At 46.9% G+C, this 15,369-nt stretch overlaps 1 protein-coding gene across 3 annotated transcripts in view; it reads left to right on the top strand.

Moving 5' to 3' along the window:
* The window catches only part of mdga2a (MAM domain containing glycosylphosphatidylinositol anchor 2a), a 145,468-nt gene that overhangs the window by 27,774 nt on the left and 102,325 nt on the right, over window positions 1–15,369 (top strand). For all 3 annotated transcript variants that reach the window (XR_006152809.1, XM_031579771.2, XM_031579770.2), the window contains exon 2: window positions 11,685–11,824. Coding sequence is in view for 2 of the 3 variants with exons in the window: in XM_031579771.2 (XP_031435631.1) it covers window positions 11,685–11,824 (140 nt within the window). In the remaining variant the exon portion in view is untranslated. The remainder of the gene's footprint in view (window positions 1–11,684; window positions 11,825–15,369) is intronic.

Raw genomic sequence — 15,369 nt, 5'->3', positions numbered from 1 at the left:
TGTGTGTGTGTGTGAGAGTGAGTGTGTGAGTGTGTGGGGCCACGTCAGAGCTATCCCTTTCCTTGGCTGCCTGTTGTCTCTGTCGCTTGGGGCTGTTTTTTGCGGTTCTGTTAGCTACCGTTACCACTGTGTTCCTGGGTCGCTCGACTTATGTAAGGACAGCACTCCCTTGGGGACCGCACCAACACAGGAACGCTCGCTCCCTCTGCCTCTCCGCACCTACATCACCACAGTACCTGCAGCACATAGAGAGAAAACACAGAGAAAGGAAGAAAGAGAGAGAAGGAGAAAGAGAAAGAAAGTAAAGGGAGAAGTGACTTGTGCTGTTTTGCACATTACCACTGCATCCATCCAATTTGGATGCAAAGCTTTAAAGAACCCGAATGAAAAGGGCCGCCTCATAAAACCTCAAGGTACGAGTGCCTTTGGGTTTTTAGAATAAGATGCAAATAAAAGTAGGCTGTGCGAATGAAATGGAAGTGTGGCGGAGGCTCAGTGAGACGGGTTGGCATGGGCAACATCTGCGCTGTTTCCAGCTGGGTGGCGTGTCCATGGCCTCCCTGGCACGGCGAGCGGTGCAGTCACGCTGAGGGTGACCCCTCACCCCTGCAGCGCCATACGTTTGGCAAAGCAGCTACACTTTCATCCTGATGGCACGTCCGAGTGGGTGAGCTTTGTCCACACTCTGCACACACACACACACACACACACACACACACACACACACACACACACACACACACACACACACATACACACACACACACACACACACACACACACACACACAAACAGACATGCACATATGGCTACACATGTGCACACACACACACACACACATTCCAGTCGTGAAGAGGGAAGAGAAAAATAACACAGGCATGGTTATGGGATTATTTTCCTCTTCTTGTAAAGTTGTTATTACGCTGTATGGGGTCAAGAGTGAGTGGTTTTACTGGCTACGGGTCAACATGGCTGCAGGGGTAGTTCCTTTTTTTAAAACCCAGAATCTCAGTTGCTGTGAAGTAAATGATGAGGACGTGATAAAACACTGCTTGATTAGACACCCAAAACACTTGGGCCATTTCCAGAGTGTCCACAATTTACACTGATGAAATGAGGCGTAATGAATGAGGTCCACCCTTACAAACCCAGAAAAAGAATTGCAGCGCTACAGCAGCATATGCTTGGGAAAACAGTAACTGTTTTATTGTCACTTTTTAATTAGAGAAGTAAAATAGCAGTGAAAAATGACACCAGCCTTCTCCTGATGGGATTGCCCCGCAGTGGCAAGAGAGAGGTGGGTTGGGGTTAAGTGGGTGTGGGTGGGTGATTTACAGTAAACAGCCTTGCTTTGAAGAGCAACAGGTCCTGACCTTTCCAGCCGGGGCAATTGACATTGTCATCATCGCGCCACATCAAACGCGGGCATCCCCTGTGAGATTCGGCCCCGGTTGCCGGCGGTATGTTTTCTCGTCTAAAATGTTACACATCCCACACTAGACACATCATGGCCTTGACCACAAACAGCAGCAGCGAGCGACCCTGACCCCCCTGGCCGCTTGTTCCCTGTGTTTGTGCCTGTGTCTGTGCCTGAACTGTGTCTGTGCCTGACCTGTGTCTGTGTCTGTGCCTGTGCCTGTGTCTGTGTCTGTGTCCGTGTCCGTGTCCGTGTCCGTGTCCGTGTCCGTGTCCGTGTCCGTGTCCGTGTCCGTGTCCGTGTCCGTGCCCGTGTCCGTGCCTGTGCCTGTGTCTGTGCCTGTGCCTGTGCCTGTGCCTGTGCCTGTGCCTGGTCACAGCCAGAGGCCTTATTCAGAATCCCCCGCATGTCCCATGAAACATGGCACCTCACGCCGGGTGTGTGCCGTTTTCCCCTGTGTTATTGGAGCGTCACCGTGACGGCATTGTGTAGCGCAGTGCCGCACCTGCTGCAGGCTGGCAGGCACTTACTGGGACAGGACAGGTTGGCACTGTGCGAGGCAACACAAAAAAGGGACAAGCCAAAAATACCTACAGCGCCATATGCCATCCCTGGGTAGGGGTAGGGGGGTGGGGAGGTTGATCTCTAATGTTTTGGACTGGCACAAAACGGAGCTCAGGATAATAACCTTCAATCATTTCTGTCGACTCATCATTGTTTCAGCTCCTCATTTTGGACTGGTGCAGGCCCTGCAGAGACAAGCTGTTCGTCACGAACTTTCGGAGGGGCCGTTGTGAGACAGGCGCTGACAAATCTCTGATTGTGTTGTCTTGCTGAATGTGACACAAATTCAGAATCTGAATTTCACAAGCGTAGGTAGTCATTGTTACGTTATGAGACGGGTAGAACCATGTCTGACTCGAGCTATAATTACCCATCATCCGTAATTCTCCCGAATGACATTCTGACAATAAAATCACAGGGTGTTGCTCACGGTGGAGCAAAACAGGTCTAGACAGGTTTGTTTTTAATGGACACTGTTGAAAATATTGAAGTGTGTAGGGATTTAGTATGCTGCATGTGTCATACTTCACTGTTTATATTGGCTTATTATACGGCTCCTCAGAATACTGACCGGCAGACTACACATTATCTTTTACGAATTGTGTAGGGATTTAGTACGCTACACGTGTCATACTTCACTATTTATATTTGCTTATTATACGGCTCCTCAGAATACTGACCGGCAGACTACACATTATCTTTTACGGATTGTATAGGGATTTAGTATGCTACACGTGTCATACTTCAGTGTTTATATTTGCATACGCATCAGGAGCAATAGACATTACACACAACACAACTGTGGATTCTGGGACCGGAGCATGTTAGTTACAGCTTTAGCAGCGCGGGGTGATGTTTGGACAATAAACTTTGATGTAGATTTAAAAATAGTAATAAAGATGTAGTGATTTAGTAGATAATAGGACTGAGGTGTGTATGCTAAGTAAACATTTATTATGAATACGTTCATGAAACAAGACGCCAGGTGCCACAAATCTGCAACATTCTTTTCACCGCACAAGATTGCTTTTATGCAAATAGGATTTACTAAATCTATTTAAACAATGCCGCTTTCTTTGTGGCTGCCCCTATAGGCCCTCCTGATGCCCAAGCTGAACAAAAATCTTGCCATTTTGAAAAGCATAAAAGCATGCAAAATGGCCACTTATTTCCGTTTTCTTTCCAGACGCTCCTTCAAAACGTGGACATAGTGCTTTGTGTCCATGCACCATAAGGTTGTGCGTTTTTGTTCTCGCCTTGAAAGTGACTCATTTTTACATTAGTTTCTTTCTTTCTTTCTTTCATTCAAAGTTTCTCCCCTTCAGAAATCAGACAAAAAAAAGCTAGAACTCTGTGACCTTGGTTTCTGTTGTTCCATGACACGGAACCCCACTCTTGGCAGTGTCTCAAACTCTGAGGTAAATGAGGAGGTGAAGTTGAAAACGAAAGCCATTTTGGCTCTATATGTTATCAGGATCTGAACACAAAACTGTATTCTCCAGGGTCATTTTGCGTGCTCCTTGGACACCCTCTCACTGAATACATTACTGTTAGAGGACATTGCACAGGGTCTGGCTGCTGGGCAGTTGTCCATTCATCTTCCTGTTCCCGCTGCCATGTTCCCAGTGAATTCCTCTTTTAGTAATACATGAGTAATTACATAGTAACTACAACAGTAAGCACCATGCGTTTGAATGTTCAACTGGTACCGTAAGTATATTTACGCAACATCCATACACTTTCCCCCAGGCAAAAATATACACTGCGTAAGTAATGACATATGCTTGTTTGTTTTTATGCAAACATAATGTCCTCATGGTTGATTTATTATGTGAGCTGGGGGTTTATTACAGAGAGAAAGTGGCTCTTGGATTGGAGGGGCAATGTGTTGACAGGTCGGAGGTCAGCTGACAGTGAAACCTGCTTTTAATTATGGGATGGCACCACCGCTGGAGTGTCTGGCTTGCGTATGGACTTGGCGATGCATGCAGTTACCGGGAGACTGCCAGCCGAGACGACACCTTTGTGTGTGTGTGTGTGTGTGTGTGTGTGTGTTTGTGTGTGTTTGTGTGTGTGTGTGTGTGTGTGTGTGTGTGTGTGTGTGTGTGTGTGTGTGTGTGTGTGTGTGTGGTCTCGCCGAGACTGGAGGACGAGTGTTTACAAGGACGAGGTGTCGACAATACATCCTCAAAATGGAGTCAACATGTCACAGCGTTATGGAGGAGCAATAATGTGGGGACATCATTTAATCAGTGGGAGGAGGGAGAAATAGGGGCACATTTTATCATCTGAAAAGGACTCCAGGCCGGCTGTTTCAGGCCATTATTTACTGCCCCTGCCCCGGTGGTACTGTTTTTGTGCTGGAACTGGATCATTGACCTCTGTATGTGCTTGAACTGGATCATTGACCTCTGTATGTGCTGTTAGCATGATGGCACTCCCAGTGATGTCCTCTTTTTGTGTTTGTGTGTGTGTGTGTGTGTGTGTGTGTGTGTGTGTGTGTGTGTGTGGGCGGGGGGGGATGGGGACGGGGGGTTGAGGGCAAATGGTGCTTGGCTGGCGAAACAGGAAGTGTGATCCGTGAAGACCTGCTGAAGGTGAAACCGGCCAGGCCCGACTAATCATTGAGCAAGAGATTGTTTTTTTTTTGTTGTTTTTTTTTTTTCCTTTCGTTCCTGTGATTCCAGCCCTGTAGCTTTGCGGTCATTGTTAGTCACTCGGCCGTGATTTCATCGCGATGCCACCGCCGCAAGAACAGAGAGTGCCGTGTCATGCGGCAAGCTTGGCCGTCTTTTTTCCGCTTCGTCATCACTCCACTCGTCATGACTGGAAATAGCTTTCGCTTAGAGGGCTCCCCTCGGGTGAAACGCACACACTAACCCCCTCAGCGGCCTCCTTGTTGCCCCCCGCAGCCCCGGGGGTAATGACTTTGGATGTCGCCTGTGCAAATCTCTCACAAGCACACGAACATGAAAAAACACAGAAGACATCTTGAGTTCTTACACAGTAAGTAGGTTATCAAGTATGATTAATAAGGACCATTAGACATAATAGGACGTTTGGAAGCAGAAAAAGTGATGGAATAGTGAACGCAATCGCCTGTACTTTTTGTCTTCTCTGCTGAATTAGTGCCACGCTAATGAAAAGTAATGAGGGTTTTTTTTATTTTTATATCGTGCTCTTATTCAAATTGGGTACCCATGACTGTAGGCGGATGAAAATTCCGTCAGTTGTATCACGGACATCATGGCTCCTATGAACTTGTGTGTGTGTATTTGTGTGTGTGTGTGTGTGTGTGTCTAGGTGAGAGTGTGTGTTTCCGTGTGTATTATGAATGTATATATCTATCTCTATGCTTGTGTTTGTATGCAAATTATGTGCTTTGTGTACATTATATGTGTGAGTGGTTGTGGGTGTTTGGGTGTGTGTGTGTGTGTGTGTGTGTGAGTGAGTGTGCATGCAAGTCAGTGTCGTGTGTGCACATGTGAGAGTGCGTATCCCACGCTCAGCCTCTCTCCACTCACATCCCCACAGCATGACATCACACACACATGCACCCAGCAACAGGACACCAGCCCTTGTTGCATGACACAGCGGTGGTGCCACTCCTGACGGGCACATGCTGCATATCAGTCCTCCTGCTGGGCTGCAGCCTGCTCTCCTAACCCCACATTTTGGGCAAGGGAGGTGGATTATGGTATTAGAGGAAAGTGGATATAATATGGATCTCTGCTCTCTTCCTCTCTTGCTCTCATTACCACTCTCTCATCCTCCCGCTCTCTCTTCTTCCCTCTCTCTCTTCCTCTCTCTCTCATCCTCATCTCTCTCTTCCTCTCTCTCTCTCTTCCTCCTTCTGTCTTCCTCCCTCTCTCTCTCTCTTCCTCTCTCTCTCTTCCTCCCTCTCTCGGATTCCATCTCTGCTGCTCTCATTACCACTCCCTCTTTCTCCCTCTCTCTCTTCCTCCCTCTCTCTCTTCTTCTCTCTCTGTCACTCCTGCCTGTCTGTCATCTGTCTCTTTGACCCTATCCACCACTCTCTCTTCTTCCCTCTGTCGCTCTCACTACTCATCTGTCCTTTTTTTTGCATCACTTTCTCTTATTCACTCACTCACTCTTTCTTTCACACGCACACACCCTCCCTACTCACTACTCACACACACACACACACACACACACACACACACACACACACACACACACAGAGACAGATGTGCGCACACACACACACACACACACTCTATCTCTCTCTCTCTCCCATGGGCGCTGTGTAATGCCGCACTGTACGTGGCGTGGGCGTGTGGGGTGGGGTTGCCAGGTTGGTGGGGGTTAATCCCTATGGCATGGGATTGCGAAACAGTCAGCCTGAGCTGGCCGCCGCCCCCCTCCTCCACTCCCTCCCTCCCTCCCTCCCTCCATCCCAGGCTCCCCACCCCCGCAGTTGTCCTGCCATGTGTATCTTAGTGATTATCAGTGAGCCAGTGGCTCCCTCCATCCAATCGAGGCTATTATCCCCTCCTTTCAATGCCTGATTAGAGTGATTGAGAGAGGGAGAGAGAGACAGAGAGAGGAAGAGATACAGACAGGCAGAAAGAGAAAGAGAGAGAGGAAGAGAGAGAGAGGAGAGGAGAGGGAATGTACTGTGAAAGGAGATTACTGCTCAGCTGTGACTCACAGAACAGAAGGGGCCAAGGTTGATCACAGACCCTCAGTGACATGTATTAGTGGACTAAAATGCATTCTGTTTGTCATGTACCCCACCCCCCCCCCCCCCCCTTTAAACATGCAGCTAATAATCACAGCCTTTATGTGGCCCACTGCAAAGCCAAAGTGCCAGCTGCGATGCAAATGGTGCTAGCGTTTGGACTTCATGATTACATTTTTATAATGGAGGATTTCAATTCAGGAGGCGAGTTGATGCCAGGATGTGCTGTAAAAAACTTGTTCACAGAAGCTGGCCCCTTCATCGGAAAAAAAAAATGTCCTCAGTGTCATCCTTTTTATATCCACAGTCATATTTCAGAACAGGTAGAATTACAGTGGAACACATTTTGGTGTCGAAATCGCTACCTGTATCGTCTTTTTTTCTTCTTCATCAGTGTTTTCCAGAAAGGCCAAGGCGAAGCAACAAGGCCAGGTTTTTACTGAGGAAAACCCATTGCAGAAACACCTGTGAAAGCATCAATTCAAACTGCTGCTGCTGCTTTTGACTGGACCTGGTGACTCTCTTCTTTCACCTCACCCACCATACTCTTGCAGAGATGCAGTCCATGCGGCTCGTGTCTGATTGATTACCCTCTTTAAAGTTGGTGAAAAGATTATAGATGTCGGAGGCCATGCTTGACAAATAAGTCCTTTTGAAAACACAGAATCTGTTACATAAATTGGAGAGATTCTGTTGAATGGTGTTTTTCTTCTTCACAGACCATCAGCAACTTGTTATTAAAATGACATAAAATACATCAGTGAATGAAATAATCGCCAACTCTCTTCTGTTGGCACGTTTGGACATTTTAAGCCGCGATAAAACCCACAGCTGTCTGTAAATCAACTGTTGAGGATATTAATTGGTGTGCTTTAATACATTTCCAAAATGTGTTTGGGACTGACATTAATTACTTATCTGGTGATAAGTAAACTTATATCAGAGATATTACTGTCAGAGCCCATTTTGGGCTTAATATGATTGGCCCAAGACTGGGGATCGCTGCCTGTGCCATTACCATAAATTGTGTCCCTTGCTGAGGCTAAATTGGTTTACAGTTGGTGATAATCTGTCTACGCCTTATTACTTTACCAATGATTTTCAGCCTAATGTGACCTTGATTTCGGTGTGTAGGTTTTTCGGTCTCCTTTGTAATTTGCCAAACAAACACAACAGACACTCCGGTTTTTGGTGTAACAGACAAGCGGACAGGTTTATCTGTGACAGCCTCGGTGCCGTTGCCCGCACTCAATTAGTTTATTGACACCTATCCATTTGTGTAATCACAGGGGGGAGGGCTTTACCTCATTGTGTTGCCTTGCTTGCTGCCAGAAAAACCTTGTGTATCGACCATTCACAGTTAGTCACAGCGACATTGAGGTTAATTGTATTAGTTACCGGACATAAATCTTTGTTGCTCGCAAGGGGTACAGTAGGTTAAAGGCTGGCTGAAAAATGGTTCCGATGTGACTAAGGGCCCAGCCTTTTGTTGCCCAAATCCAAACAGATACAGTACGGTGTGTGTGTGTGTATGTGTGTGTGTGTGTGTGTGTGTGAGAGTGTGTGAGTGTGTGTGTGTGTGTGTGTGTGTGTGTGTGTATGTGTGTGTGTGTGTATGTGTGTGCATTCTGCACATCCAGTATCTCTTTAGGCAGCTAAACAAGCCAAACCTGGGCCTCTCTGCCTTTCGGCCCATTTGTATACACAAGGAATACACAAACACAGCTAATGTGGAAACACCTGTTACTGTGGCACCTCGCGTGGCCCCCCCCCCCATGTCAAACCTGCAGCCTTTAGGAATGGGGGACTGGTACACTGACCACATGGCTAAGAGTCACGGTCACTAGAGTGATGGGTGGGGGTTTTCACAGCGCTAACTCTGCCCCTCTCCTTCCCCTAGAGCAGAACTCCTATTCCAGGTCAGTGGCAACACTCTCATTGCTCCACTCGTGGGGCTTTAACCTGTGACCTTTCACATCGGAGGAAGGTTTACACTGCAGAGCGCTAACCTGCTAGCCTCTGTTGCACATACACAGCATCAAACAAGGGTCCAATGAGCCCTTGACCATGCCACTTTCTAATCGTTTAGAAAATCTCACTCCTGAACCGTTAGAGGGCTCACTAGCAGCCACCGAGCTGGCGGTTTAGGCTAGCTAGTTCTTTTGCTAGCACATTCACCCACCATTCACACTGCACGGCATGTGCTGTTGGCCCTGAGCCTTTGACCATGCGCCTTCTTTTAATGACTTAGGAAGAAGAATGTGTACCAGATGACAGTCAACCTCATTCCCAAATCCTCCTACCTGAGGCCATAGGGCTAGTGGGTGGGTACAGTCAGCTCTGCGTAGTTCTAGATCTACTGCCCACACTCTCTATGTATGTTGGCCAACTGTTAAATAGTGTTCTCACTTCCACAGATTCAGGCATACTCAAGAGCCCCATCATGTAAAACACGATGCTTAAGCGTCCAACGTTACTACAAGAGTCACACAGACTGGTCATGACTGTTTCCAGACAAAAGTGGGAAACTGAACAACTGTATTCCACTAGTTTTGTGACCCTTTAAGCTGTTTCGGTATTTTGTGCAATTGTGTGTGTGTGTGTGTGTGTGTGTGTGTGTGTGTGTGTGTGTGTGTGTGTGAGAGAGAGAGAGAGAGAGATTGAGAGCGCGGGAGAGAGGTTGTGGGGTTTAGATCCCCAGCAAAGCGGAGCCTCAATTTCCAAGCCTCCAATCTGTGGTGCCAACACCAGTGCAAGGCGACACACCAGAGCCTGTGAGTGGTGGCTGTGAGTGGAATTGGCAATCCCAGTCTCTGGGTCAGATTGATCTGGGCAAGCAGCAGTACTGTCCAGGCCACTGGTCATTCCCATGTCCTGAACGCATTCTAAGACATGGGGGAAAAGTTCAGCATCAGTTACTTCGAGGAGCAAAAAAGCCAGCATATTCTCATTCAAATAGAGTCATACACACACACATGCACACAGACACACACGCAATGTCTCGTTCTCTCTCTCTCTCTCTCTCTCTCTTTCTTTCTCTCTCTCTCTCTCTCTTTCTTTCTCTCTATCTCTCTCTCTCTCTCTCTCTCTCTCTCTCTCACACACACACACATACACTCATTAAAACTAGGGACATAAATCCAGGCAGCTCATTAAATATCTAATACAGTTTATGTCATGCAATTTGCAGTTTACATATGTGGAATTTTACGATACTACTTTGGGATCTTTGCTTATGTCACCACTAAGTGTTGTACTTTATGGTTTCATCTAGAAGTACCTATTGTGGAATAGGTGACGGGATGTCTTCCTTGATAACCCTAGGCTGGGTTCCCCGATAACAGTGTCTCTTAACGTTTTACGAAGACTTGAAAAAAAAAACCCGATGTTTTTGTTCTGCTTATTTAACGAAGCACAAAATGTAATTCAACACATATCTTGGTCTTACAACGTAGTCAGAGCCACCCGTCAATCTCTGAGCCCATCTGTCAGCGGAGTGACATCTCTTCCCGGAGCAGCTGCCCTGTCGGCGCGGCTCCAATCCCAAACCCACTTCGAAACCGCCTCTTTAATGCGCCAATGATTTGGAGATCATCATGGCGCCGGGCCACGTCATCCTACAGGAGGGGGGGGGGGGGGGGTCCACTGGGGCCGATGCTTAACACGGCGAGTTCTGACGTCACACAATGGGACATGAGAGGAGAGAGTAAGATTGAGAGAGAGTCATTTTTTTTTGGGGGGGGGAGAAAAAAAGACTCGCTCATGTCTAAAAATAGAGCATTTAAAAGTAGGCCAGGGCACAGAGCAGCCAGCTGGCTCACTGTGAGAATACTTTAATTTTTTTATACTTTGTTGTGGCATTCAGTGTGAAACTCTTAACCTTGCGCTTGTCAGAAAGGTATCAGCGTTGTTTGCTTGTTGGCCCAAAATCTACCAAAACCGCAATTAATCGACAGAAATAATTGCTCAAGCCGCTGCAATAATTAGCGCCACTCTTATTTGTTTTCCCTTTCACAGTAGCTGCCACTTTTCTGTTGTCTTGGAGTGATCAGTTGCTCTCGTGCTTCTTTCTCTATATCCGTATCCCCGTGGTGAGACTTTTTCTCTTCTTCTTCCCAGCACTTTTCCTCTGATAATGCCGCTATGCAAATCTCCCTTCCTCCCCGTTTTCAATGGTTAACAAAAGGAAAGAAGTGTCTCGGAAGAAGTGTGTGCAGGCTCAGGCGCGCCTCGCCGTAATCCACCCAAACAGCTTTTCTTCGACACACTGCGGGAGGCTGACGGAGCATCAATGAGAATATTACAATGTGGCAGTCTTATAGTTTTACCCACGCCACCTCAGGAAACGTTGGCGCGTAAGTGAGGATCAGGGAAACGACGAACGCCTGGCGACGAGACGTCGAGGCAAGGCGAGGTGCTCGGCGGCGCTATGTTTTGAGGGGGGAAATCAATGACTGTGGCAGTCTGCCTCATTTTTTTTTAACCTTTTTTTTCAGAAGCCTGAGCGTCACAGTTGTAAGTTTGTGAAGGTAAAAATGGGATAAAGCTCAGATGTGTTGGATGTTTTCATCTGTGATGTTTGGGCACACAGATCCCCCAATCCTGGTTTGTGTTATTTCTTTTGTGTGTGTCTCTCTCCGCGTGTGTACGTGTGTGTCTCTGGGAAAATGATTTGCAATTCTCTCTCCAGACGAGTGCAAATGAATTCTGGCAGGCGATGTGAATGATTGCAAGGGGCCTCAGCTCGGCTGCATGTTTGAATGATTCCTCCTCCCCTCATCCCTACCCCCCCCCCCATCCCAACCCATTCATTGTTTCCCAGGTTGATTTCTGCAGCTTTGAATCGTTTATGACCACGGCTGATCACCACCATGAAAGGATGCCACATCTAAATTGTTCTATTCTCTCTCTCTCTCTCTCTCTCTCTCTCTCTCTCTCTCTCTCTTTCTCTTCTCTCTCTCTCTCTCTGTCTCTTCTCTCGCTCCCCCTCTCTCTCTGCAGCTCCCCCTTCTGTGCGCATCATACACTCTGGCCACGCGTGTAACATCGAGGAGGAGCGCTACACAGAGCGCGTGTACACCATCCGTGAGGGAGAGACCCTGGAGCTGACCTGCCTGGTCACAGGGCACCCCAGGCCTCAGGTGAGACCCACTAGCATCCGGTACCTATTCTCACACAACTTTTGTGCTACCTTGGTGGATCAGCCCATGGGATTACAAAAAGACTAGAATGGACATTCCCATCCACAGACATCCATTGCTGTGCCCTGTGTGAAACCCAGAAAATGACCCATTGGGGTTCTGATGAGTTGTTTTGACCTGGAAGTAGATCAAAGGCATAGGATACATTTGTGTACTGATTTGAATCCATACCAGTTAGCATCATTGAGGCCTCTAGCGAAGTTGGAAGTTCTGAACATGTATTGCTCAAGTTTGACTGTTCTAATACCCCTTTCACATTGAAAAACCATTAATGTATCAGGTTAAAACAAAACGGGATAGATAAAACCATTCACACTTAGTCCCCCATAACGATAAAGTTGCGGGTGTTGTGTATTCCCTCCATACTGTATTTAACGAGATGCAATGGAGCACAAATCTCTGCGAGATATGTAAAACATGCGAGGTCTCATGCCAGTTAACGTAGCTATGAACCATCCTAGCTTAGGGAACCATCATAACAGTTGGTAGTTGCTAGGGTGTGTTAATATGAACTAATTAGCTTCAAAGTTAATGTTTTGGGGCCAAGCAGAAAGCTGCATAGGCACCTTGGGGGGCTCGACCTTTTCCTATTACAATGTTACAAGTTAAATTGAGGAAACTGTAACGTCATCTAGATAACTAGTGAGCATAACTAGTTTAAACAGTTTATGGTTATTTAAAAGTTTCTTCAACTAGCAAGCTAGTTAGCTAGCATAGCAACTTGGCAACCATAGCAACCAGGAAACACCGTTTGCTGCATAGCCTGATGCAAAGTTACATTTCTCAAAATCACGTCACCAATAAAAGGCAGTCTTGGGTTCAACGTGATCAACTACTTGCGGATGATGTTAAATGAATTCACATAGACATTAAACAATCCTGACAGAAATAACGCGACATCAATGACGCAAGGGCTTACTCTGATACCAGTGTCCAGAAGTCCCTCCTCTCCATTGGCCTTCCTGAACATGTTAATCCAATCGTTCCAATTCCCACTGGAGCCGTGTCGGAAGATCATCGTTAATGTCACTAGGTCGCCAGGGGATAGATTAACCATTTAACTTCACTGTTTATCTTCCTTTCCCTTACGACACCATAACAGTAAAATAGCAATAACTAAATGGCTTTCAGTGTGAGTGGGAATGGCATATAATTGGATCAGGCTCCACAGGTTTATGTTAAGGCCTAGTGACCTCATTGCGGACAGTAACCGGTGTCCCTGTTTGCAAGAATGGGTACCAGATTCTGCACTGAACTGCTTCTCTCTCTGTCCACCCCCCCTGAGGTCATAATTGCTTTGGCACAAGGTTTGGCATGACACATCCGAGGCAACAGATGAGCCTAACGGCCTGGTTTGCCCCATAGACCTGCCGCCCAGCAGGTAGAGCGTGGTGTAGAGCGTGGTGCGAGCAGCACTGAGGTCATCTGTTGGAGCTGCAGGGAGAGTGAGTGTTGATGAAATGTAGGCCAGCACTTGTACTGTAAGTCCCTCGGTACAAGACTGTCAATGTTATTGCACCCTTTTCTTATTTTGAGCAAAAAAAAAAAGAGATTGTTCAGCTAGAGAACATGACGAAGAGTTTCCTTTGAGTTAAAGGAGCAGTGTTTCCTTTGAGTTAAAGGAGCAGTCCGTGAATCTACTCGATTGCATATACAATTAAACTCTGCTCCGCAGAGTCCTCTAGCTATCCGTTCTGTGGGGGCGCTCATAAAAACTCTGGTGTTCAGATACACGCCTGGCTCTGCAACATAAAAAGTTGCTCGTACTGACCCATACATCATTCCAGCCAATTGGTACGTTGCTTTAGGAGTACAGAAGGGTTGGGTAAAATCTGATTGGCTTTTGAGCCCAAGTATCAACAACCTTTCGCCAGAATCTCAGACTGCGTCTTTAATGTCGGACCCAGTAGGACCTCACCTATTTTGGAGAGAAATGTGCAGACTTTGTATTGGTTTCACAGGTGTCAATTAAGTTGATCTATGTTAATCATTATAATAGGTGGGATGGGCATAGCTGTTTTGCAAGTGGACCCCATGACATATTTTGCCATGGATACCGCGCAGCCCTGTAATCAGTACATGGATGCATCTTGCCGGTAATTAGTTTAATGGCCACAGAGTGATCGAACTCATTGAACAAACATGTCACACAGATCCCAGCGGCTTGATTGCATCCCCCCACGGTGGGTAAGATGGATTAACACATCGGGCTGAGAAGCAATGAGGGCCATTCTGTGGCACTCTGTGTTTCTGTGCCCTGGAAGGTACTGGTGTGGCATTAGTAAGGTTCCCTATTGCGCAATAAGCTATTGATGACAGAGCTGTAAGCATAGGATATGGCAGCCACCAAGGAAAATGAATAACTTGTTTAAACTGTAGAGATGGTACTAGCTCTAGACCAAATAAACTAACCCTTTGAAAAGGTGTAGATCTATCTTACTGTTGAGGAAAAAAAAAAATGTGCATGTTAGTGGCGGTAACTGCAGGCCTGCTGTGGAGCGTTTCATGATGCTGTTGGACAGTCAAGGACAAGGTTTAAATCATTTTTGCAGACACAAATGAATAACCAATTTGAATGGTGTATATCTTACCACTCCAAAACAAGCCCGTTTTAAACAGTGTTTGTATCCACTCGTATCACGGGCGGTAATTGCAAGCGTCGCTATGACAAGATGAAGGGCAGGGATTGAGTGGCATCACATGGCACCCCTCTGCGTTCCTCCTTCGCCACTTTTGTTGTTTTCTGGCTGAGCTGAGCTGAGCTGAACTTACCACACACACACACACAGACACACACACACACAGACACACACACACACACACACACACACACACACACACACACACACACACACACACACACACAGACACACACACACACAGACACACACACACACACACACACACACACACACACACACACACACACACACACACACACACACACACACACACACGCACACACACAGACACATACGCACACACACGCTGCCTGCCTGCCTGCCTACCTCTTCCAGGCTGACTTTGGGGAATTGCAGTTATTAAGACGTTCAGCCGTGGGGGTTAAGTGTCTTTCGCTGTTTGTTTCTCCTTTCTTCCTCACACTCAGACGAAACATCCACTACTGGCCCTCAGGGGGGTGGGGTGGGGACTTTACTTCTGGTGCCAGAAAGCTCTCTTTGGCCACGTTTGGTAGTGGGTGTAGCAATTTAAAGATGAAAGGCCATCCTTTTTTTATTTTACCACGGAAAAAGTTTGCCTTCATGACTTCGCCTCCATGTTATCTGCGAGAGAGTGGCTTAAGCTAGCAGGTTAGGAATAAATCCATCAACGTGATTCACACACTCACCATCACACTCCCTGCGGTTCTCAAGCGCTATCACAGGGACGCTAAGCTGATTAGCTCAAAGTGTGATGGCAAATTTTTTTTATGTCAGGCTTTGAAACCGGGTGAAGGTTGACTTGCAAAAAACTAAAAACACTAA

This window comes from Clupea harengus, chromosome 14 (assembly GCF_900700415.2).
Source record: "Clupea harengus chromosome 14, Ch_v2.0.2, whole genome shotgun sequence".
NCBI lineage: Eukaryota > Metazoa > Chordata > Actinopteri > Clupeiformes > Clupeidae > Clupea > Clupea harengus.
The sequence above is the reverse complement of the archived record's forward strand: the minus strand, read 5'-3'. Positions and strand labels throughout refer to the sequence as shown.